The 25,662-nt window shown below is 48.6% G+C and overlaps 2 protein-coding genes across 3 annotated transcripts in view; one reads left to right on the forward strand and one right to left on the reverse strand.

The window, feature by feature from the left end:
* Window positions 1-5,794, reverse strand: part of LOC308169287 (calpain-5) — a gene marked incomplete at both ends in the record, with an annotated part of 28,413 nt that extends 22,619 nt beyond the window's left edge. For both annotated transcript variants that reach the window (XM_080543967.1, XM_080543966.1), the window contains 3 exons: window positions 1,645-1,856; window positions 2,916-3,047; window positions 5,630-5,794. In XM_080543967.1, coding sequence (XP_080400093.1) covers window positions 1,645-1,856; window positions 2,916-3,047; window positions 5,630-5,794 — 509 coding nt within the window. The remainder of the gene's footprint in view (window positions 1-1,644; window positions 1,857-2,915; window positions 3,048-5,629) is intronic.
* Window positions 5,795-15,715: 9,921 nt separating this feature from the next.
* cnpy4 (canopy FGF signaling regulator 4) lies at window positions 15,716-24,800 on the forward strand. The gene is made up of 6 exons (XM_080543762.1): window positions 15,716-15,832; window positions 17,555-17,681; window positions 18,133-18,229; window positions 18,880-19,002; window positions 20,449-20,566; window positions 24,550-24,800. Exons 1-6 carry the CDS (start codon window positions 15,748-15,750, stop codon window positions 24,651-24,653), a joined length of 654 nt encoding a protein of 217 aa, XP_080399888.1. The 5' UTR covers window positions 15,716-15,747; the 3' UTR covers window positions 24,654-24,800.
* The last annotated feature ends 862 nt before the right edge of the window (window positions 24,801-25,662 follow it).

Raw genomic sequence — 25,662 nt, forward strand, 5'->3', positions numbered from 1 at the left:
ACCTCTACGCTAACAAGGCAGTCGAGCTGCCCGATCACGTCTCTTCACTACACTGGCTCCCCGCTGGTGGAACGAGCTTCCCACGGCTGTCGGAACTGCAGAGTCACTACCCATCTTCCGTCGGAGACTGAAGACCTGGTTACACCTTAACTGCTCCTACCCCCCAGCACTGGGTCTCCTGAGACACCTGCTTTTCCCCAATACTGTGTCTCCTAAGACTTCTCCTAAGACTTCTATTTCCCCCCCTTGTACTGTTTCTCCAGTGTCTATGGAAACTGTTTCTATCACGACGACTGCCTATGGCCCCTGGCCTGAGCTAGATTACTCTTCCTGCTACAACTGGTGGATTGATGATTCACTGGCTTAGTCAAATGTATTGACTGTCAGTCAGGCGTCTGCTAAATGCCAAAAACATACAAATGTAAGACCAGAGGGTGTCTCTCACTAGGCGTAGGCCTTCTTTAGCAGAACTTACTTGGCGTAGGCCTTCTCTAGTAGAACTTACTAGGCGTAGGCCTTCTCTAGCAGAACTTACTAGGCGTAGGCCTTCTCTAGTGGAACTTACTAGGCGTAGGCCTTCTCTAGCAGAACTTACTAGATGTAGGCCTTCTCTAGCAGAACTTACTTGGCGTAGGCCTTCTCTAGCAGAACTTACTAGGCGTAGGCCTTCTCTAGCAGTACTTACTAGGCGTAGGCCTTCTCTAGCAGTACTTACTTGGCGTAGGCCTTCTCTAGCAGAACTTACTAGGCGTAGGCCTTCTTTAGCAGAACTTACTTGGCGTAGGCCTTCTCTAGCAGTACTTACTAGGCGTAGGCCTTCTCTAGCAGAACTTACTTGGCGTAGGCCTTCTCTAGCAGAACTTACTTGGCGTAGGCCTTCTCTAGCAGAACTTACTAGGCGTAGGCCTTCTCTAGCAGTACTTACTAGGCGTAGGCCTTCTCTAGCAGTACTTACTAGGCGTAGGCCTTCTCTAGCAGAACTTACTAGGCATAGGCCTTCTCTAGCAGAACTTACTAGGCGTAGGCCTTCTCTAGCAGAACTTACTTGGCGTAGGCCTTCTCTAGCAGAACTTACTAGGCGTAGGCCTTCTCTAGCAGTACTTACTAGGCGTAGGCCTTCTCTAGCAGTACTTACTAGGCGTAGGCCTTCTCTAGCAGTACTTACTAGGCGTAGGCCTTCTCTAGCAGGGTCCAGAACTTACTAGGCGTAGGCCTTCTCTAGCAGAACTTACTAGACGTAGGCCTTCTCTAGTAGAACTTACTAGGCGTAGGCCTTCTCTAATAGAACTTACTAGGCGTAGGCCTTCTCTAGCAGAACTTACTAGGCGTAGGCCTTCTCTAACAGAACTTACTAGGCGTAGGCCTTCTCTAGCAGAACTTACTTGGCGTAGGCCTTCTCTAGCAGAACTTACTAGGCGTAGGCCTTCTCTAGCAGAACTTACTAGGTGTAGGCCTTCTCTAGCAGGGTCCAGAACTTACTAGGCGTAGGCCTTCTCTAGCAGAACTTACTAGGCGTAGGCCTTCTCTAGCAGAACTTACTTGGCGTAGGCCTTCTCTAGCAGAACTTACTAGGCGTAGGCCTTCTCTAGCAGGGCTCCAGTACTTACTAGGCGTAGGCCTTCTCTAGCAGGGTCCAGTACTTACTTGGCGTAGGCCTTCTCTAGCAGAGCGCTCCAGAACTCCCGGGGCGTGGCGGAGCGGCAAAACAGCAGGGCTCCGTCCTCGCTGACCGGCAGGCGGTCGTCCACCACCACGTCCGTCCAGACGCCCAGACGCCAGAAGCGGAAGTGGAAGATTCCGGCGTAGAGATCCGGACGCTTGGGATGCCACTCCTGCTCTGCGTGGTCAGGGATCACCTGAGGGGAGGAGGAGGGTTTAAGAGGGTGGGAGGGGTTTGAGAGGGTGGGAGGGGTTTGAGAGGGTGGGAGGAGTTTGAGGGGTTTGAGAGGGTGGGAGGGGTTTGAGGGGTTTGAGAGGGTGGGAGGGGTTTGAGGGGTTTGAGAGGGTGGGAGGTGTTTGAGAGGTTTGAGAGGGTGGGAGGTGTTTGAGAGGGTGGGAGGGGTTTGAGAGGGTGGGAGGGGTTTGAGAGGTTTGAGAGGGTGGGAGGGGTTTGAGAGGTTTGAGAGGGTGGGAGGAGTTGGAGGGGTTTGAGAGGGTGGGAGGAGTTTGAGAGGGTGGGAGGGGTTTGAGAGGGTGGGAGGAGTTGGAGAGGGTGGGAGGAGTTTGAGAGGGTGGGAGGGGTTTGAGAGAGGGGGAGGAGTTGGAGGGGTTTGAGAGGGTGGGAGGAGTTTGAGAGGGTGGGAGGGGTTTGAGAGGGTGGGAGGAGTTTGAGAGGGTGGGAGGAGTTTGAGAGGGTGGGAGGGGTTTGAGAGGGTGGGAGGGGTTTGAGAGGGTGGGAGGAGTTTCACTGAACGAGTTTGTGTTGTCCCAAATGTAAAGCAGTGACACGTTATAGAGTTTTGGTCCACAAGTTGGCCGATTTAATTTTTATATTCTTAATGAAGGATGCACGGACACAGACTCAAAGTAAGTGTGACCTCACTGGGAAGCTTCAAAGTACGGAATGTCGTAAGGGACATACAGTGCGCATGACTGAGAATAGGTAGATTAGTCTGCTATATACTAATCTACTACATTAATGATCAGACTTTTCTTTTGAAAAATGTGAATGCATTTCCGCGTTGTTGAAAACCAATGACTCGCTAATCACTAATCAACTAACACAGCTTGTTTTGTGAGCCTGCTAACAGTGTAAAGTAGTGTTCTAGTTAACTAGGTAGCAGTTGGGATTACTCACGTATGTATTTCCGTGTTTCAAAAGTCCGAACATTTTGATTGGTTGCCGACATGCGGACCAAAACACTAGAACGTGTCACAGATGTGCAATATTAACTACCAGGCCCTTGGCCTCTCACCTTCTTCCACAGCGACGGCTCTGAAGCCAGACAAGACGTAGCCGCCACCATCCAGCAGTTACCCAGACTGCCCTGGTGCAAGTCCCGCGTGCTGATGCCATCCACAAAGAGCCGAGGGTCCTTACACAGCTCCTGAGAGAGAGAGAGAGAGAGTGAGAGAGAGAGTGAGAGAGACACAGAGAGAGAGAGAGTAGTGAGAGAGAGTGAGAGAGAGAGAGAGAGGCAGAGAGAGAGAGAGAGGGAGAGAGAGAGAGACAGAGACAGAGAGAGACGGAGAGAGACAGAGAGAGAGAGAGAGTGAGAGAGAGACAGAGTGAGAGACACAGAGAGAGAGAGAGACAGAGACAGAGAGAAAGATTGAAAGAGAGAGAGACACAGAGAGAGAGAGAGAGACATAGAGAGGTATATACTCTAACATGTTTTGGAATCAATCAACACTACATACTGAAGTAAACTATGACAGTAATTAGTTTAGCTTGACGACATGTTGCCGGGGTCATAGGTCAGGCCACAGGGGTCATAGGTCAGGCCACAGGGGTGGATCCAGACGACGTTCCTTTCACTCTCATGTCTGGGCACTGAGGGCTGTGTAGAAGAGACAGATCCTGTCCACTTGAGGTTGTTGATCTTAGTTTTGACAGTATCAGATAACAGCAGAGCCCAGAGATCACTCATACACACACACACACACGCACACACACACACGCACACACACACACACACACACACACACACACACACACACACAGACACAGACACAGACACACACACACACACACACACACACACACACACACACACACACACACACAGACACACACACACACACACACACACACACACAGACACACACACACACACACAGACACACACACACACACACACACACATGCACAGGTCATAACATGTACACATGTCACTTTAGAAAAGTTATGAACCTTATATGATATCATGTTTATATTCAGAGCAGTATAAGGTATGAAGGTGACAGGTTTTGGAACAGTTATGATAGCTCTAAAGGAGAAGTTCAAAGTGTCCAAGCACTCCTGTGTGTGTGTGTGTGTGTGTGTGTGAGTGTGTGTGTGTGTGTATGTGGTTGTGTGAGTGTGTGTGTGTGTGTGTGCGTGCGGCACGCGTGTGTGTGCGCGCACTCCTGTGTGTATGTGGTTGTGTGTGTGTGTATGTAGTTGTGTGAGTGTGTGCGCGTGTGTGTGTGTGTGTGTGTGTGTGCAGAGAGGTGACAGATGTCGGCCTATCATTCGACTCCGGGGGACGCGTGCTCGACATACCTGGGCAGATCATTAGGAACACAATACCGTTAACCCTTTGTAGTCGTCTCATAGTGAGCAGCAGCCTAAGCAGTAGAGGCAGAAATACAGCTAATATCTAACGCTCAGTAAATGCTCCACCCAGCATGGCCTGGACTGGCCGACACGCTCCGTCATAAACGTACGCTATTTCTGTCAGGTGTTGCTTTTATTATATATCCCAGTTCAAGTCAGCACACGCGCCGTCCACACTCTCCCAGGCTAGGGTTACCCTGCCCTGACGCCTCTCCCATTAGAAACAGCTTTAATTAAACACAACGGGAATATAACTTGCTGATAGGGCGACTACTGAAATTAGACAGGCCCGAACTGGGTCTGGAATTAGACAGGCCCGAACTGGGTCTGGAATTAGACAGGGCCGAACTGGGTGTGTCCCTCACACTGAGGAAAGGGCATGTGTGTGTGTGTGTGTGTGTGTGTGTCGTGTGTGTGTGTGTGTGTGTGTGTGTGTGTGTGTGTGTGTGGAAGGAAGCCTTTTTAACCAAAATCTTAAAATACCAACAGCTGGAGCAGGCCATATCACAACTGGGCTACAGATATTATTATTATATTTGGCAGCCTGGGCCATGTTCATAAGTCTGTTGTTAGAGGCCTTCATATGGCTGGTCTTCCTAAGAGAAGGGCCAAACAGTTAGCAAAATACTGCTCAATATCCGCTATTATTGGTAGCCGCTCAATATGGAGAAGGCGGTGCTTCCTGTACCCATGAGCGGGATACTGTCTGTCTTTTAGTATTGATCAACCCACTGGTCTTGTGCGAATAACATCCTGTGTGTGGCAGAACTGGTTGTTGGCTCAGCATTACTGTAACAAATTGTTTCCAGGATGTCAAAATGCACTGTTAGTATTTATGTCCTTTAGAATTGTACTTTGTATGTGGACATAAATAAAGCATTTAAAATGTGTGTGTGTGTGTGTGTGTGTGTGTGTGCATGTGTGTGTGTGTGTGCGTGTGCGTGTGTGCGTGTGCGTACATACGTGTGTGTGTGTGCGCGTGTGTGTGTGTGTGTGCGTGTGCGTATGCGTACATACGTGTGTGTGCGTGTGTGTGTGTGTCTGTGTTTGTATATGTGTGTGTGTGTGTAGACAGAGAGTGAGTGATGGATGTACTTTTTTCTGTTTATGACAAACTCAGCTCTATCCATTTCCATCCATCCACGGTCTGTCTGTCTGTCTCCTGCTTCTCTGTCTCCTTCTGTCAGTCCAGCTGTTACCCTCAAGTCAATCTAGTGTCTCATCTTAGGCCCTTAGACTGACTTTATCCAAAGCACTTTACAACGGCCTCTCATTCACCCATTCACACACACACATTCACACACCAATGGCGGCAAGCTACCATGCAAGGCGCCGGCCCGCTCACTGGGAGCAATTTGGGGTTCCTCTCACCCTGGGTCTCTTCCACGTGAGTCCCGGAGGCGGGGCTCGTTTGTAGAACAGTGACTGGGCGGAGGGGGGGAAGAAGGGGTCCTGGAACAGCACCCCCCGCCTCCGACACGCCCGCTTCAGCTCGTGGTAGCTCTGCCCCTGGAACGCACTCACCCTCCTTGGCATGCTGAGGAGGGGGAGAGGAGGAGAGGAGGAGAGAGAGGAGGAGAGAGGAGGAGAGAGGAGGAGAGGAGGAGAGAGGAGGAGAGAGGAGGAGAGAGAGGAGGAGAGAGGAGGAGAGAGGAGGGGGAGAGAGGAGGAGAGAGGAGGAGAGGAGGAGAGAGGAGGAGAGAGAGGAGGAGAGAGAGGAGAGAGGAGGAGAGAGGAGGAGAGGGGAGGAGAGAGAGGAGGAGAGAGGAGGAGAGAGGAGGAGAGGAGGAGAGAGGAGGAGAGAGAGGAGGAGAGAGAGGAGAGAGGAGGAGAGAGAGGAGGAGAGAGAGGAGAGGAGGAGGAGAGAGAGGAGAGAGGAGGAGAGGGGAGGAGAGAGGAGGAGAGAGAGGAGGAGAGAGGGGGAGAGAGAAGGAGAGGAGGAGAGAGGAGGAGGAGAGAGGAGGAGAGGAGGAGAGAGGAGGAGGAGAGAGGAGGAGAGAGGAGGAGAGGAGGAGAGAGGAGGAGAGGAGGAGAGAGGAGGAGAGAGGAGGAGAGAGGAGGAGAGAGAGGAGGAGAGGAGGAGAGAGGAGGAGAGAGGAGGAGAGGAGGAGAGAGGAGGAGAGAGGAGGAGAGAGAGATGAGGGGGAATGAGAGGAGGGGAGAGGGTCAATTAATTTCACAAATATAGACAATGATCATATACATCTATTGATATGAACAAATGACATCTTCATAGGTCATACACATATGCCGATGTCGGCATGGGTTCGAATCCGGCCCATACCCTGCTGACATGCCCTCTCTCCCTCTCTCTCTCTTCTTCTCCTTACTTTCCTGTCTGTCTTCACTGTATCTGTCCAATACAATGAAAAATATGAGTGGGACTGGCACACTTGGAAAAATAAATAAATAATAATAATAATGGACTAGCGAGGGTTAACGGATCTGGTTGGCTGAGGGAGTCGGGGGGTCAGGGAGCATCAGGAGGAGGGGGGGGGGATACAGTCAGGGCCGGTCCTAGGCATTTAGGTGCCCTAGGCGAGAGTATGATTTGATGCCCCCCCCCCCCTCCCCTCAAATTTTAGGGGCGCCACCACCACCACCACCGCATTAAGCCACCAGTACTGCCTCATCACCACCCACACATTCAACTGTAAAAATATGGACAACAATGGTTTCAAGACAAAAATAGACAGTAGGCTGAGACATATTTTCATAGAGACATGAAATTCATAGAGACAACATTATTTAAAGTGGGAGGGGAGGGGCTACAAGCCTGCTAGTTGTTAGCAATTACTGAGTCTCCATAATATCTGGCCTGTCTGAGAGCGACAGCCTCCTGACACTAAGACTCATGACAACAAGACGGGAGTCTATCTGTGGGAGTCCATCGAGGAAGGCCTGAGAGAAAGCCGGAAGCCAGGATACTAAGTACCTTCTCTTCCAGTTGTTTGTAGTGTTGCTGCTGTCTTCTCAAGTCACTCCGGTCTACTGAGTGCGCTTAGCTACTCCTAGTTCTGTTGGTTCCTTAGCCCTCTTCCCCTCTACAGACTTTTGCCACAATGTGCTTTCTCCCTATCCCTGTTCTTCTGACACTCAGGAGGACACCTAGATGCTACATCCCCCCTCGCAAACCTTCCAATCTCATCTACCCACCTCTTTCTACTGACCATGACTTTATCACCGCAGGCGGTCTCTGGAATTGCCAGTCGGCGGTCCGGAAAGCTGACGCTATCTCAGCTTATGCATCTCTTATGGCCCTCAATTTCCTTGCTCTCACTGAAACCTGGATCACACCAGAAAACACAGCTACACCGGCAGCCCTCTCTGCCGCCTACTCCTTTTCTCATTCCCCTAGACCCTCTGGCCGAGGGGGAGGCACAGGACTCCTCATCTCGCCCAAGTGGTCACACACTGTCCTTCCCCTGGCACACTTGTCTACATCCTACTTTGAATTTCATGCTGCTTTTGTCTCTTCCCCGGTCAAACTCCACATTGTTGTCATCTATCGCCCCCCAGGCCAACTCGGTGACTTCCTAGGCGAGATGGATGGCCTTCTCAGCTCTTTCCCTGATGATAGCACTCCGCTCGTACTACTAGGTGACTTCAATTTCCAATCTGAGAAGCTTCTCTCATCTGGAGTACTTGACCTTCTCCTCTCCTTCGGCCTTACCCTGTCCCCCTCTCCTCCGACTCATAAGGCAGGCAATCAGCTCGACCTTGTCTTCACCAGATCTTCCCACACTTCCAACCTTACCGTTACCCCTCTTCCAGTTTCTGATCACCAATTTATATCCTTCTCCCTTCCCCTCAAAACTTCCTCTTCCCTCTCAGCCTCTAACCACTTAAGACCCTCTCGTCGTAACCTACGTACCCTGTCCCCCAGCGCCCTCTCTTCTTCTGTCCTATCCCCCCTACCCTCTGTCGAATCCTTCTCCCTTCTATCCACTGATGCGGCATCCTCAACCCTCCTGTCCGCTCTCACCTCATCCTTCGACACCCTCTGTCCACTAACCTTGAAGCCAGCTCGATCCTCTCCTCGAGCTCCCTGGCTCTCTGAAACGCTACATGCTTGTAGACTAGAGCTCAGAGCAGCTGAGAGGAAATGGAGAAAAACTGGCCTTTCTGATGACCTTAACCTCTATCACTCTCTCCTTGCCAACTACGCCTCCTCGGCATCAGCTGCTAAAACATCCTACTATCATTCAAAAATGCATTCTTCTGCCTCTAATCCTAGAAAACTGTTCTCCACTTTCTCTTCACTCCTTAATCCACCTCCTCCCCCTCCTCCTTCCTCCCTGTCCGCCGATGACTTTGTCACCTACTTTGAAAAAAAGGTGGACGACATCAGCAGCACCTTTCTCCCCCCACCGCTCCCTCCTCCCACTAACAATGCTAACACCGTTCCCACTAACAATGCTAACACCCCTTCCAAACTCTCCCCTCGACACTCGATCTCTGGATTGTCATCTTTTTCCCCCCTCTCCCCCGATGAGATTCTCACACTTATCACATCAAAGCGGGCAACCACATGCCCTCTTGACCCCATCCCCTCCCCTCTTCTCCAATCCATTTCCGCCGACATCCTTCCTTACCTTACCACCCTAATCAACTCCTCCCTATCCACTGGATCTGTCCCAGCGGCCTTCAAAATAGTCAGAGTCAAGCCTCTCCTCAAGAAACCTACCCTTGACCCATCATCTGTCCACAATTACAGACCGGTATCCCTTTTCTCCTTCCCTTCCAAAACCCTTGAACGCGCGGCATCTAAACAACTGACTGACTATCTCCGGAAGATGGATCACTTAGACCCCCACCAATCCGGCTTCAAGGCTGGGCATTCCACTGAGACTGCGCTCCTTGCTGTCACGGAAGCCCTCCACTCTGCCCAAGCTTCCTCCCTCTCCTCTGTTCTCATTCTCCTTGACCTGTCTGCTGCCTTCAACACAGTCAATCACCAGATCCTTCTCTCCATCCTCTCAGACCTGGGCATCTCTGGCACCGCACACTCCTGGTTTTCTTCCTACCTGGCGGGCCGCTCCTACCAGGTGACCTGGAGAGAATCGCTATCTTCTCCACGAACCCTCTCCACTGGAGTTCCCCAGGGTTCCGTCCTAGGGCCCCTACTCTTCTCCCTCTACACCAAGTCTCTTGGCTCGGTAATCTCTTCACATGGGCTCTCCTACCACAGCTACGCAGACGACACTCAACTCTTCCTGTCCTTCCCCCCGTCTGATGTACACGTGGCAACCCGTATCTCAGCATGTCTCGCTGACATTTCAACTTGGATGGCTGACCACCATCTCAAGCTCAATCTTAACAAGACCGAGCTCCTCTTCATCCCCGGGAAAGCCTGCCCTCTCCAAGACTTCTCCATCACAGTGGAGAACTCTACTGTAACCCCCTCCCTGACAGCCAAGAACCTTGGAGTGATCCTGGATAACCGACTATCCTGTGCGGAGAACATTGCAGCAACGGCTCGCTCCTGCAGATTCCTCCTCTACAACATCAGAAGGATACGACCATTCCTTACCAGAGAGGCAGCGCAACTCTTGACCCAGGCACTGGTCATCTCCCGCCTGGATTACTGCAATGTACTCCTGGCTGGGCTCCCCGCTTCAGCCATTAGACCTCTGCAGCTCATCCAGAATGCTGCTGCCCGGCTGGTATTCAACCTCCCCAAATACTCGCATGTCACCCCTCTCCTTCGCACCCTGCACTGGCTCCCGATAGCAGCTCGCATCAGATTCAAGACCCTGGTGCTTGCATACCAGGCAGCTAAAGGGACAGCCCCTGCCTACCTGAAGGAAATGGTAACCCCCCAAACCCGTGCCCGCTCACTCCGTTCCTCCACCTCGGCTGGCCGACTGGCCCCACCTCCTCTACACAGCAGTCGGGCTGCCCGATCACGTCTCTTCACAACACTGGCTCCCCGCTGGTGGAATGAGCTCCCCACGACTGTCAGAACGGCAGAGTCACTACCCATCTTCCGTCGTAGACTGAAGACCCATCTCTTCAGGTTACATCTTAACTGCTCCTCCTGAGACATCTTCCGTCCCTCACCACTACGTCTCCTAAAGACACCCGCTTTCCCCTTTACTGTGTCCCTAAGAACTTCTACTGCCCCCCTTGTACTGTTTCTCAGTTTCTCCAGTAATAAAAATAAATAAATAATAATAATTGTAGAAGGCGATAATAGGGAGAAGGTTTTTCCTTCTATCAGTGGCCCCGGGCCCGAGCTAGAGTACTCTTCCTTCAACGAATAGTGGACTGCTGATTCACATGCTTAGTATTCAAATGTATTGATTGTAAGTCGCTTTGGAATAAGGCGTCTGCTAAATGCCAAAAATGTAAATGTAAATGTTAAATGTAAAATTATTATTATTATTCATTTTTGGGGGGGGCATTTGGCGCCCTCTAGGCATTTGGCGCCCTAGGCGACCGCCTAGTTCACCTATGCCGAGGACCGGCCCTGGGTACAGTACGAGGGGAGGCTGCCATTTTAGTCATTATAGCGAGCCTCTGCCAAGGGGTTCTCAGGCCAGTGGGCAGGGTATCTGCGTCAGCGTGTGTGTGTGTGTGTGTGTGTGTGTGTGTGTGTGTGTGTCTGTGTGTGTGTGTGTGTGTGGGTGTCTGCGTCAGCGTGTGTGTGTGTGTGTGTGTCTGCGTCAGCGTGTGTGAGCTGGGCGATTCTGTGTCAGCCTGTATGCCAGGAGCCGCTGTGTGAAGGTCTCCAGCAGCGCAGGGGAGAACAGTAACACAAACACAAACACACGCATGTGCCTGGGCCTGCAGGCGCCACACTGGCTAATCTCAGTACAGGACAATCTCACTTTTACACATCAACAGCTCCTTAAGTTGACATATCGATAGAAAGTTACCAGTCAAAAGCAGAATAGATGTGATATTCTGCAGGGCTGATAGGGTTAGGGTTAGGGTACACACACATGTCTGTCTATAAGAGCGTCATTTAGTAATCAGGAAGAAACCATGAACCAAGTAATTTAAATAAATCAGTAAGAAAATGCATTATATTTGCAAGACAAAGTACGGTAAATAACTTCTGTCATCGTGTCCTGATGACATGCTATGAGCATGTACACATACAAACACATTCCCCAATGGAACAAATCGTATTGTAGTATAGTAGTACCGGTAGTAGTAATAATAATAATAATAATAATAATAATAATATTAATAATAATAATTGTATTTGTAGAGCACTTTTCCTGCAAACATTGCACCTCAAAGTGTTCCAATCATTATATAATCATCATTTAATTATTTAGTAGGCAATATTAAAAAGATGGGTTTTTAGTCTTGACTTGCTGAGGTTGCATCCCTAATGTAAACTGGCAGTGAGACACAATCTGGAGCATAAAATGAGAATGCAGCCTCACCAAACCTCTTCTTTTGTACATGTGGTACACAGAGAAAACCAGCGTCAGAAGACCTGAGAGCTCTATTGGGCTGATATGCTAGCAGAAGACCTGAGAGCTCTATTGGGCTGATATGCTCAGCAAAAGGTCTTTCAGATATTCTGGTGCTGTGCCAGTGAGAGCTTTATAAACAAGCAGAAGGATCTTGAAATCTATTCTGAATAAAATCTATTCTTAACATGAAGCCAGTGTAGAGTCTCTAAAATAGGAGTTATATGAACTCTTCTGCTAGTAGTAGTAGTATAGTAGTATAGTAGTAGTAGTATAGTAGTATAGTATCTAAGGCAGGTACCTGTTCCTGAGGTTTCCTGGAGCTCAGCAGGTCCGTCCGTCCCGTCAGAACGGTCCCTCCTAGTCATCAACGCTGCTCCCTCTGTCTGCTCCCGTTCATGAGGACGTCTCTTTTGATTGTTTGTTGTCAAGAAACCCTCTCAGAGCTGACAGTCATAGTCTCTATAGGCTGGACCAGAGACAGGCGGTGGTGGACAACAGGTGTGTTGTATCTCTTCTGTTGCTCCTGTCTGTCTTCTCTGTCGCCAAGGCAACCACTCTCGGCACGCTGACAAGCTGTACGTTTTTCTAATGAATTATAGACCCCCCCCCCTATCCCAGTGTTTTATAGTGGCACCCCTCTCTTCTGGACAGGTCTTGATCTTCTGGAAAAAGATGCAGTTTGTTTTCTTCCTTTTCTGGTTCAAATGAAGGTTCAGTTAAAAACATACAAATACACTTTTTTCCCCCCAGTTATTAAATATTTGTAATTACACACCTGTTAATCGATGTGCTTGTCTGTTGTCGGTTTCTACAGCTTGTGTGTGTGAGTAGTCCTGACACGAGTGACGTTTCTTATGACTTGTGAAGTGTCGAAGTGCGCTCCATATGTAACAGCATCTGTGTGACCATGTGACTATGTCACTAATGCACACACACACACACACACACACACACACACACACATGCAGCACACACACACACACACACACACACACACACACACACACACACATGCAGCACATGTTGTGCTGCATGTGTGTGTGTGTGTGTGTGTCTGTGTCTGTGTCTGTGTTTGTGTCTGTGTCTGTCTCTGTGTCTGTGTACGTGTGTGTACGTGTGTATGTGTGTGTTTGTGTGTGTGTGTGAGCATTAGTGTGTACGTAACCCTGACTGACCAGGGTAACATCAGTAGCCCCGTGTAGGCTGTGTGTGTGTGTGTGTGTGTGTGTGTGTGTGTGTGTGTGTGTGTGTGTGTGTAGGCTGTGTGAGCTGTAACTCTATCCTGCAGACAGACAATAGATTCCACCCTGCTGCTCTGTCACTTAACACAGTTAGCAACACTGCCGTAGCTTCACACTGGGCAGAACCACAACTTTTCTTCAGACGTGCTAATGTGTTCAGCCATTAAGGAACACACTTTGTCCTCTAACCTACACGTTTAAAACCCAGATATCCAGAAACTACACAGGGGAAAAGCAGAAACAAACCAACTGAAGATTGTTTCCACATCAAATTCAGCACCTGAATCCACAACTATCAAGTTTGAGTAAGAATCCATGCAAGGAGAGACCCAAAGCACACATACATGTGTGTGTGTGTGTGTGTGTGTGTGTGTGTGTGTGTGTGTGTGTGTGTGTGTGTGTGTGCGTGAGAGAGAGAGAGAGAGAGAGAGAGAGAGAACGAGTGTGTGTGTGTGCGAGAGAGAGAGAGAGAGAGTGTGTGTGTGTGTGTGTGAGTGAGAGAGAGAGAGCGTGTGTGTGTGTGTGTGTGTGAGTGAGAGAGAGAGAATGTGTGTGTGTGTGAGTGAGAGAGAGAGAGAGAGTGTGTGTGAGTGTGTGTGTGTGTGTGTGTGTGTGTGTGTGCGCGTGTGTGTGTGTGTGTGTGTGAGAGAGAGAGAGAGAGAGAGAGAGAGAGAGAGAGAGAGAGAGAGAGAGAGAGAGAGAGAGAGAGAGAGTGTGTGTGTCGTCTCTCTTACTGCTGGGTCTGCTCCTCTCCAGTGTCCTCTTCCTGAACCCTCTCGTCCCAAATGGCTGAAGTTACTCTGTCTATCTAAGACCTTGTCTCTCCCTCTCTCTCCCTCTCTCCCTCTCTCTCTCTCTCTCTCTCTCTCTCTCTCTCTCTCTCTCTCTCTCTCTCTCTCTTGACATCTCATAGAAGCCCTTACTGCCTTCATTCACACTTTACCTCTCGTACCCTCCCTCTTTTTGGTCTTTGCTTCTTTCACCTCTCTCTCTCTCTCTCAATGTTGTCATTAAGCGCGTGTCTCCTGACACCTGAGTCCCCTCCTCCCCACCTCTCCTCCTCCCCTCCTCCCCTCCTCCCCCCCGCCCCACCTCCTCTGCCTTAACCCCTTCACAACAAAACACCAAACTAAAGATCTAACGATTATTACATTGTAATACTTATTTCAGGACAACATTATATTATTGACGGACAACATTATATTACCTGAATATAACCATAGGCAAGTAGCACACAATATCAACATACTTTTTTGATGACATGCTAGTATGAGACAAGACTTGTGTCTCCCACAAATGATGCTTCTTGAATATCCAGGTCATTCTGTGTCATGGTCAGACATCCATTGTAGAACAGAGTCTTGAGTTGGAGGGATTGGAAGCATTAGGTGAAATATGTTTGCACAGTAAGACACTGGCGGACTCAGGGAGGGGGCAGGGGGGGCGACTTAAGCGTCTGTCTTAAGTGCCCTTTTGAGTGTCAAAAATGCCCTTTTGGTGCCCTATTGGTGCCCCTCCAATGGTCTAAACTTGACCATGTGCCCCCACAGTTGAAAAACTTCAAACAGCCGGAGTCCACCACTGCAGTAAGACAACCAGCAAGACACCATTCACTACTGTATCTCTGTCATTTATCTTTCATAAAAGATACCCACCTTTGCTTATCAATCTATCCATCCCATAATACCTTCACTCTCTCTTTGATGATGATGATGATGATGAAAACCTTTATTGTCCCCAATGGGGAAATTTTGTTGTCAAACAGCTTAGTTAGGGCAGACAGAAAACATTCAATAAATAAATAGATAAAAACAGATAAATAGATAAAACAGTGCAGGCTCAATAAGTGCAAGATAAAGTGCTCAAGTGCATGTAGTCCAAGTAGCAGTCTTAACGGCCTCTCAGCTCCAGGTCTCCCCCACCCTGCAGGGCCTGGTTGTAGAGTCGGAGTGCAGCTGGAACAAAGGACTGTCCAAATCTTTTTGTACTTTGACGGGGGAGAACAAATCTGTGGCTGAACTTGCTCCTCATCCCCGCCAGCTCGCAGTACATCGGGTGGGAGGGATTGGCCAGCATGGCCGCCAGTTTTTTCCCCATCCTCTGTTCTGCCACCACCTCTAGGCTGTCCAGCCCGGTCCCCACCACAGAGCTGGCCTTCTTCACCAGTTTGTTTAGCTTCGCAGCATCCCTTTCAATCCACCTGAACTCTCTCCTATCTCTCACATCCTACTGTCAAACATAATGTATGCTGCCAGTATGCCAGGGACTGGGATACCCATGTGCCAATCATTAATCAAATCATCTGTTGTATAAATAGTAGCTCTAAATCATAACAGGGTGATACTGACAACAGGTAATAGGTCTACGGCCCAAACCGTCGAGCACAATCTCACCATCAACCATTTAAAAAGACCCAGAAGTGAAAATACGAAATACAAAGAATTATTATAACTGTTTTGTATTATTCTTTTTATATATGAAATGTATTATGCAATTAAACAATTTAAAACCTACAAACGAATGAGTGAGAATGATGACCAAAATAAGCTTATTGACACAAGTATGTTTATTCAACGGACAATGCGCCTATTATATGAATATTGCGGAATATACTGCAGCTTACTTTAACTGGAAATTATCGATGTTACGTGTATCGATTAGACGTCCTTAATCGACTCAGCACGATCTCCTTCCGCTCCTTTTGGGAAGCGTCGACAACAGCAGTGCGCATGCGTGTTTCCATTGACTTGCAGTCGTATTCCAGAGATGTGGATGTGGCGGTAGTTGTAGTCGTTTAATTAGACCACAAGTGGTCATGGAGGTTCTCCTGCTGAGTTTCCTTTGTTTCTGCAGCTTCGCTTTAGCAGACCAGGACGAGAGGCTGCCCAATAAATGCGAAGGTAAGAGATTTATCTGATTTATCTGACCTGCAGAGGGATTTCCATGCTGCGATGCAACTATTGTTTATATCTCTGTCTCTCTGTCTCTCTGTCTGTCTGTCTGTCTGTCTGTCTGTCTGTCTCTGTCTGTCTGCAGTCTCTGTCTGTCTGTCTGTCTCTCTGTCTGTCTGTCTGTCTGTCTGTCTCTCTCCCTCCCTGTCTGTCTGTCTGTCTCTCTCCCTGTCTCTCTGTCTCTCTGTCTGTCTGTCTGTCTGTCTGTCTCTCTCCCTGTCTCTCTGTCTCTCTGTCTGTCTGTCTGTCTGTCTGTCTGTCTGTATGTATGTATGTCTCTCTGTCTCTCTGTCTCTCTGTCTGTCTGTCTGTCTGTCTGTCTGTCTGTCTGCGGTCTCTGTCTGTCTGTCTGTCTCTGTCTGTCTGCAGTCTCTGTCTGTCTGTCTCTCTGTCTGTCTGTCTGTCTGTCTGTCTGTCTCTCTGTCTCTCTGTCTGTCTGTCTGTCTCTCTCTCCCTGTCTGTCTGTCTGTCTGTCTGTCTGTCTGCAGTCTCTGTCTGTATGTCTCTCTGTCTGTCTGTCTGTCTCTCTGTCTGTCTGTCTGTCTGTCTGCGGTCTCTGTCTGTCTGTCTGTCTCTCTGTCTGCAGTCTCTGTCTGCCTGTCTGTCTGTCTGTCTGTCTCTCTGTCTGTCTGTGTGTCTCTCTGTCTGTCTGTATGTCTCACTGTCTGTCTGTCTGTCTCTCTGTCTGTCTGTCTGTCTGCAGTCTCTGTCTGTCTGTCTGTCTGTCTCTCTGTCTGTCTGTCTGTCTGCGGTCTCTGTATGTCTGTCTGTCTGTCTGCAGTCTCTGTCTGACTCTGTATGTCTCTCTGTCTGTCTCTCTGTCTGTCTGTCTGTCTCTCTGTCTGTCTGTCTCTCTGTCTGTCTGTCTATCTCTCTGTCTGTCTCTCTGTCTCTCTGCGGTATCTGTCTGTGTTTCTGTCTGTCTGCAGTCTCTCTGTCTGCGATGTCCTGAAGTGGGATTAGGGAAACTATTGTTTCTATCTGTGTCTCTCTGTCTGTCTGTCTGTCTGTCTCTCTGTCTGTCTTTCTGTCTCTCTGTCCCCCTGTCTCTCTGTCTCTCTGTCTGTCTGTCTGTCTCTCTGTCTGTCTGCGGTCTCTGTCTGTCTGTCTCTCTGTCTGTCTGCAGTCTCTGTCTGCGATGTCCTGAAGTGTTGAAACCAGCCAAGTCCACATTTCACTTGAGCCCAGTCCACGCTTCGTTGGGAGGGAGGGGGGGGGTTATTTCAGAGTAAAATTAATGTGAGACACTGTGTTCTACCAAAAGGTTCCGGTAAGGTGCATAGGCTTTCACTACATAACATGAAAATAAACAGAAAGAGTGCAATCTGACTTCTCATTCAACTGCGTTAGTATGTTTCTATTTTCAGCAGCAGGAGTAAAACCCTCCTCCTCTCTCCTCCTCATCTCCTCTCTCCTCCTCATCTCCTCTGCTCTCTCCTATCCTGGTCACTCCTAATCTCCTCCTCATCTCCTCTCTCCTCCTCATCTCCTCTGCTCTCTCCCCCTCTCTCCTATCCTGGTCACTCCTAATCTCCTCCTCTCTCCTCCTCAACTCCTCTCTCCTCCGCTCTCCTGTCCTGGTCACTCCTCCTCTCCTTTGCTCTCTCCTATCATAATGTGTGTGCGGGTGTGCGCGCAATCAATTAGGCTATGTGTTCCCCCCCCCCCCAGTGTGTAAGTTCCTGACGGTGGAGTTGCAGGCGGCCCTGGAGAAGTCCGGCCGCTCCAAGGAGGTCCTGGAGCTGGGGGAGGTGCTGGACACGGGCACACGCCGGCGCAAGATCAAATACAACACCTCGTAAGATCAAATACATCACCTCGTAAGATCAAATACATCACCTCGTAAGATCAAATACATCACCTCGTAAGATCAAATACATCACCTCGTAAGATCAAATACATCACCTCGTAAGATCAAATACATCACCTCGTAAGATCAAATACATCACCTCGTAAGATCAAATACATCACCTCGTAAGATCAAATACATCACCTCGTAAGATCAAATACAAGATCAAATACATCACCTCGTAAGATCAAATACAAGATCAAATACATCACCTCGTAAGATCAAATACAAGATCAAATACATCACCTCGTAAGATCAAATACAAGATCAAATACATCACCTCGTAAGTCACCTCTGGTCAGGGTCAGGGGTCAGGGGGGATATGACTGTATGACACTGATGCTGTGGACTGGGTGTGTGTGAAGCTTCAGGTCAAAGACTTTTGTAAACATGTCCTTAGGGAGATGCGCCTGACGGAGGCGGTGGACAACATCTGCGAGGGGATCCTGCAGTACAGCGTCCACGCAGAGAGACCCGGGAGTCTACGATACGCCAAGGTGCTTAAATACCTCTGCTTACCTTGAGTCATGGTTAGATTATGTAGAGACCTGAAAAATGTAAAAAAAAAATGTAAACAGAAACCGAAAGAGTGTATTTTCTTTTGTTAGTGATAATATGTTGTTAATTATAGTTAATATAGATATATATTAGATATTAGATAATAGTTAAATTTTGTCATTTTCTTGTTACAGTTCATTATTTTGTATTGTTGAGAAAATGCTGTGGAACTGGTCTTGGTTGGTTTGAGTGATGGGCTCTAAGCTAATCAGATCACTTTAGAAGAGTTGAATTGTTGTCCTTTGTATTTTGTTTGTATAAGGGTTTATACTTTTCTGGGGACATACAATTACAGTTACATACACTTGTGTATCTTATCTGATCTATAAATAAACAAGAAGAGTTAGTCAGTCCACCATCAACAGTTAAGACTCAGAATCCTGTTATATCTGACTTAATTGAAATAGTACCTCAGGAGACGGTTACATTACCTTAGGTCTTCCCAAAGGGTAATTAGTAGCTCTAAAGACATGTTGTTGTTCCTGTGAGGGCATATTTGTCTCTCTAAGGAATGACTGAGAGGTTTTAGACAATAAGACGTGTGTGTGTGTGTGTGTGTGTGTGTGTGTGTGTGTGTGTGTGTCACCAGGGCACCAGTCAGACCATGGCCACGCTGAAGAACCTGGTGAACAAGGGTGTGAAGGTGGAGCTGGGGCTGCCCTTCGAGATGTGGGACGAGCCCTCGGTGGAGGTGTCTGACATGAAGAAACAGGTACGTAACCCAACACGCTGTGTGTGTGTGAGTGTGAGTGTGAGTGTGTCTGTGTCTGTGTCTGTGTCTGTGTCTGTGTCTGTGTGTGTGTCTGTGTCTGTGTGTGTGTGTGTGTCTGTGTCTGTGTCTGTGTCTGTGTGTGTGTCTGTGTCTGTGTGTGTGTGTGTGTGTGCATACAGGTGCGTGTGCGTGCTTGATGTTAGATGTTACTGCACTGCCCCCAAGTGCTACAGAGGGAGGTGTGGACTGCCGAGAGCATCAGTAGATTGGAGCTTCCCTCCATCCAGGATATATACGACAAACGGTGTGTCAGCAAAGCCTGGAGGATCATCAAAGATCCCAGCCCCCCCCCCCCCCCCCCCCCCTAAACCACAGTCTGAACCGATGCCGTCCAAAAGACGAGGCCTCTTCCGGAGCCTCAGGGCCAAAACTCAGAGGCTAACCAGCAGCTACTTCCCCCAGGCTAACCAACAGCATAAACAAGCCCACTGTAGACATTTACTATCATCCCCAAGCACACCCCATGTATATGGACTACCTAAACCTTAAGCTCACAGCCACTTGAACTATCTATTTTATCTGCTATTTATACTGCTGATTGTATCCTGTCTTATCCTGTCACTTGTACTATTGTCACTTTTTTTTATCTTGAGTTATGCCTGTTGCCTTATCGTCTTGTGCCGCAATGTCAGGAACCGAAGCCTAAAGGGCTCTGCACACAGCGTGCGATTTCTGTTGCGCGTCAACGTTCCATTTTGAAGTTTGAATGGAAGTCTATGAGAACATCGCATTTACCCACACACGGCCCCGATTTTAATCGCACGGCGAACATTCGATTCCATTCATTTTGAATGGGACAAAGCAGTGCGACAAAACTCGCACGCCGTGTGCTTTGTCCCATTCAAAATGAATGGAATCGAATGTTCGCCGTGCGATTAAAATCGGGGCCGTGTGTGGGTAAATGCGATGTTCTCATAGACTTCCATTCAAACTTCAAAATGGAACGTTGATGCGCAACAGAAATCGCACGCTGTGTGCAGAGCCCTTTAGAATTGTACTCTCTTACACCGTTGTGTAATGTGACCTAACATTAAAACTTGAAACTTGAATTAGATGAGATTAGATTCAACTTTATTGTCATCGCAGAGTACAAGTACAATACAACGAAATGCAGTTTAGCATCCAACCCGAAGTGCAAATAGTGATATAAGAATACGAACATTTATACAACAGTAAGTTCCGACCAAGTAATTTGATTGGACAAGAGGCATTCCATGAGTTACGATATACAGTATAACAGCACTGGGACTTTTAACTATATGTATCACTCCGCCGCACAGACGTTCTACTAAATGACCGTTAATTAGACGACATGTTTGTGTTCAGGTTACTAGGCAACAGTCCATTCAGAAGTTCAGTGTGATATGAATGTTGTTCCTCTGTCAGTGTGAGACCATGCTGGAGCTGTATGAGGAGGTGGTGGAGGACTGGTACTTCAGACACCAGGAGGAGAGGCTGGAGCGCTTCCTGTGTCAGACCCACGTCCTGGACAGCTCCGAACAGGGTGAGACACACACACACACACTCAGGGTGAGACACACACACACACACACACTCAGGGTGAGACACACACACACACTCAGGGTGAGACACACACACACACACACACTCAGGGTGAGACACACACACACACACTCAGGGTGAGAGACACACACACACACACACACTCAGGGTGAGACACACACACACACACTCAGGGTGAGAGACACACACACACACACACACTCAGGGTGAGACACACACACACACGCACACACACACACTCAGGGTGACAGACACACACACACACACACACACACACACACACACACACACACACACTCTCAGGGTGAGACACACACACACACTCAGGCTGAGAGACACACACACACACACACAGACACACACTCAGGGTGAGAGACACACACACACTCAGGGTGAGAGACACACACACCCACACACACACACACTCAGGGTGAGAGACACACACACACTCAGGGTGAGAGACACACACACACTCAGGGTGAGAGACACACACACACACACACACACACACACACTCAGGGTGAGAGACACACACACACTCAGGGTGAGAGACACAGACACACACTCAGGGTGAGAGACACAGACACACACTCAGGGTGAGAGACACACACACACACTCAGGGTGAGAGACACACACACACACACACTCAGGGTGAGAGACACAGACACACACTCAGGGTGAGAGACACAGACACACACTCAGGGTGAGAGACACACACACACTCAGGGTGAGAGACACACACACACTCAGGGTGAGAGACACACACACACTCAGGGTGAGAGACACACACACTCAGGGTGAGAGACACAGACACACACTGAGGGTGAGAGACACACACACACACTCAGGGTGAGAGACATAGACACACTCAGGGTGAGACACACACACACACTCAGGGTGAGAGACACAGACACACACTGAGGGTGAGAGACACAGACACACACTGAGGGTGAGAGACACACACACACACTCAGGGTGAGAGACACACACACACTGAGGGTGAGAGACACACACACACACACACACACACACACTCAGGGTGAGAGACACAGACACACACTCAGGGTGAGAGACACACACACACACTCAGGGTGAGACACACACACACACACTCAGGGTGAGAGACATAGACACACTCAGGGTGAGAGACACACACACACACACACACACACTCAGGGTGAGAGACACACACACACTCCCAATTTAAACTCAAACAGGGTGAGAGAAACAGACTCCCAATTTAAACTCCAGAAGAGGGTGAGAGACATAGAAACACACACTCCCAATTTAAACTCAAGACGGATCTGTTCAGACCCGCCTTCCTACGGCATGGCACGCGTCCTGACAAATCACTAAATCAGATCTCCTCCCAGCGTATATTCATACCAGATCTCCTCCCTCCCTATATTCATATCAGACCTCCTCCCTCCCTATATTCATATCAGATCTCCTCTCACCCTGTATTCATATCAGATCTCCTCCCACCCTGTATTCATATCAGATCTCCTCCCTCCCTATATTCATACCAGATCTCCTCCCTCCCTATATTCATATCAGACCTCCTCCCTCCCTATATTCATACCAGATCTCCTCCCTCCCTATATTCATATCAGATCTCCTCCCACCCTATATTCATATCAGATCTCCTCCCTCCCTATATTCATACCAGATCTCCTCCCTCCCTATATTCATATCAGATCTCCTCCCACCCTGTATTCATATCAGATCTCCTCCCTCCCTATATTCATACCAGATCTCCTCCCTCCCTATATTCATATCAGATCTCCTCCCTCCCTATATTCATACCAGATCTCCTCCCTCCCTATATTCATATCAGATCTCCTCCCACCCTATATTCATATCAGACCTCCTCCCTCCCTATATTCATATCAGACCTCCTCCCTCCCTATATTCATATCAGACCTCCTCCCTCCCTATATTCATATCAGATCTCCTCCCTCCCTATATTCATATCAGACCTCCTCCATCCCTATATTCATATCAGACCTCCTCCCACCCTATATTCATATCAGACCTCCTCCCACCCTGTATTCATATCAGACCTCCACCCTCCCTATATTCATATCAGACCTCCTCCCTCCCTATATTCATATCAGACCTCCTCCCTCCCTATATTCATATCAGACCTCCTCCCTCCCTATATTCATATCAGATCTCCTCCCACCCTATATTCATATCAGATCTCCTCCCACCCTATATTCATATCAGATCTCCCACCCTATATTCATATCAGACCTCCTCCCTCCCTATATTCATATCAGATCTCCCACCCTATATTCATATCAGATGTCCTCCCACCCTATATTCATATCAGATCTCCTCACCCTATATTAATATCAGATCTCCTCCCTCCCTATATTCATATCAGATCTCCCTCCCTATATTCATATCAGATCTCCTCCTACCCTATATTCATATCAGATCTCCTCCCTCCCTATATTCATATCAGATCTCCTCCCACCCTATATTCATATCAGATCTCCTCTCACCCTATATTCATATCAGACCTCCTCCCTCCCTATATTCATATCAGACCTCCTCCCACCCTATAGCCACCCTGTATTCCAGCAAGGCCCCTAAGGTCCGCTGAGACTAATCAGCTAATCATTACGAGAGTGAAAACAAAACACGGTGCAGCAGTTTTCAGTCACGCTGCCGCATGCTCCTGGAACAAACTCCCTGAAGAAATCAAACAGGCCCAAACCCTTAAAATATTTCAATCTAAGATAAAAACCTTCATGTTCTGCAGCAGTTATGGTTAAACACTAACACTCTATCTATGCCTTTTATCCATTAACTATTATCTTTTATCTTTTTTTTTTTTTTTTTTTTTTTTTTTTTCAGATTTTATCCCTTTTTCACCCAATTTGGTAGCCAATTTAACCCAACTTAGCATCCAATTATCCCCTGCCTATTGCATGGGATCCGCCGCACGACCCCGTGGCCGGCAGTCCCAGAGGAGGGCGCCAGGCAGACTAGGCTGACTGGCTCCTCGAGCCCAGTACCGTTATTCCGGCACCCAGGGGGCGGTGTTGCGCGACGGATCCTAGTCCAGAAATACTCCTATACCCCCCTCGGAAGCGGCCGGCCAATATGCCGCTTCCCGTGTGCCTCGGCCATATCTGGATCTGGCGAGCTGGGATACGAACCCCGGCCCCGGTGGGCAGCATGCACTAGCGGCCAGTGCGTAGACCGCTACACCACCGCGGGGCTATCTTTTATCTTTTATCTTTTTTTTTTACTTTTTATACCTGCAGCAGTTATGATTTTTTTGATCCATAATTCAAGCGCTATAACTTAGCTGCAAATATGAGCTAAATGTGTTTGCAAATGTGTCATTTTACACTGCGATCTCACACACTGTATGGGCCAGGATAGCGGTTGAACACAGATGCCGTATCAAACATTTCTTTTTCTTACTCTCTTAACTTAATACTTTTTCTGTATTTTTTTAATGCTATATGTAAAGCACTTTGAATTGCCCCTCTTGTATGAAATGTGCTATACAAATAAACTTGCCTTGCCTTGCCTGACACTCTCCCCCATAGCGGCCCTTTTCTTTGTTGTGTTTCTTGTTGTTGTTTATCGTCTTCTTTAAAGCTTCTCTCTCTCTTTAGCGTTTGAGAAAGGCACTTTTAAATAAAATCGCTGGTTATTATTCATTGAACTGGCGTACACAGTAGGGGTGGGCATCGACGATCGATAATTGATCGATAAGGATCTTGGTCGATCACAAAATAAAACATTTGGTCGATCACAAAAAAAAAAAAAAAAAAATTTGTGATCGACCAAATGTTTTATTTTGTGATCGACCAAGATCCTTATCGATCAATTATCGATCGTCGATGCCCACCCCTAGTACACAGACACACACACAGTGCAGCATACGTGTTTCCACTGAGACAGAGACTTGATGCTTGTTCCTTCTCTCTCTCCCTCAGACTGTCTGAAGGAGGTGTGGAAGGCGGACATGGGGACGAAGGCGTCAGAGGCGGAGCCACCAAGCCCAGGAGACGTGAAGACGCACGATGCTGGAGAACTCTGAACGAACTGTCATCACCCCTCCAATCAGTAAAGAGGTCTTTAGAAGGGAGTCCTGTTACCATGCTACCAGCAGCTATGATACTCTACACAGCAGTCCAACTGAACACTCTGTATACTATATAGCAGTGGTTCTCAACCCTCTCCTCGGGGACCCTCAGCCAGCCACTCCACATGTTTGATCTGTTCCACCACCAGCACACCTGATTCAACTAATCAAGTACAAACCATAATCACTCTGTACTTGATTAGTTGAATCAGGTGTGCTGGTGGTGGTGGAACAGATCAAACATGTGGAGTGGCTGGGGGTCCCCGAGGAGAAGTTTGACAACCACTGCTCTATGGCATTTATCTGATGTTCTTATCCAAAGCGACTTACACGGCAGCAGTGAGTGCATACATGTTTCAGTATACAGTACATGGTGAGTTTAGTTGAAGGCGGGTGTGTGTTCGCTTTAGGGATAATGCAAGAGGGTGTTAACAGACTATCCTTCCCCAGCCTTTCTGCAAAACACATGACAAAACACTGACTATGGGGGGGTGGGGGGGGGGGCTTGCTTGTTAGCTGTGGCAAACAACGGGACGATTGAAAAAAAGCGACGTTTCGCGGCCTGTCGGTGTGGGCTTGTCTGTCGGTGTGGGCTTGTCTGTCGGTGTGGGCTTGTCTGTCGGCGTGGGCTTGTCTGTCGGTGTGGGCTTGTCTGTCGGTGTGGGCTTGTCTGTCGGCGTGGGCTTGTCTGTCGGTGTGGGCTTGTCTGTCGGTGTGGGCTTGTCTGGCGGTGTGGGCTTGTCTGTCGGTGTGGGCTTGTCTGTCGGTGTGGGCTTGTCTGTCGGTGTGGGCTTGTCTGTCGGTGTGGGCTTGTCTGTCGGTGTGGGCTTGTCTGTCGGTGTGGGCTTGTCTGTCGGAGTGGGCTTGTCTGTCGGTGGGTTCTTGTCTGGGCTTGTCTGGGGGATTCCAGTTGCTTCGGTGTCCTTTCTTCCGTTGCTTGGTTTTGGACGTCGCTCCGGAGAAA

Source organism: Nansenia antarctica, assembly GCF_963989245.1.
Source record: "Nansenia antarctica genome assembly, chromosome: 13".
NCBI lineage: Eukaryota > Metazoa > Chordata > Actinopteri > Argentiniformes > Microstomatidae > Nansenia > Nansenia antarctica.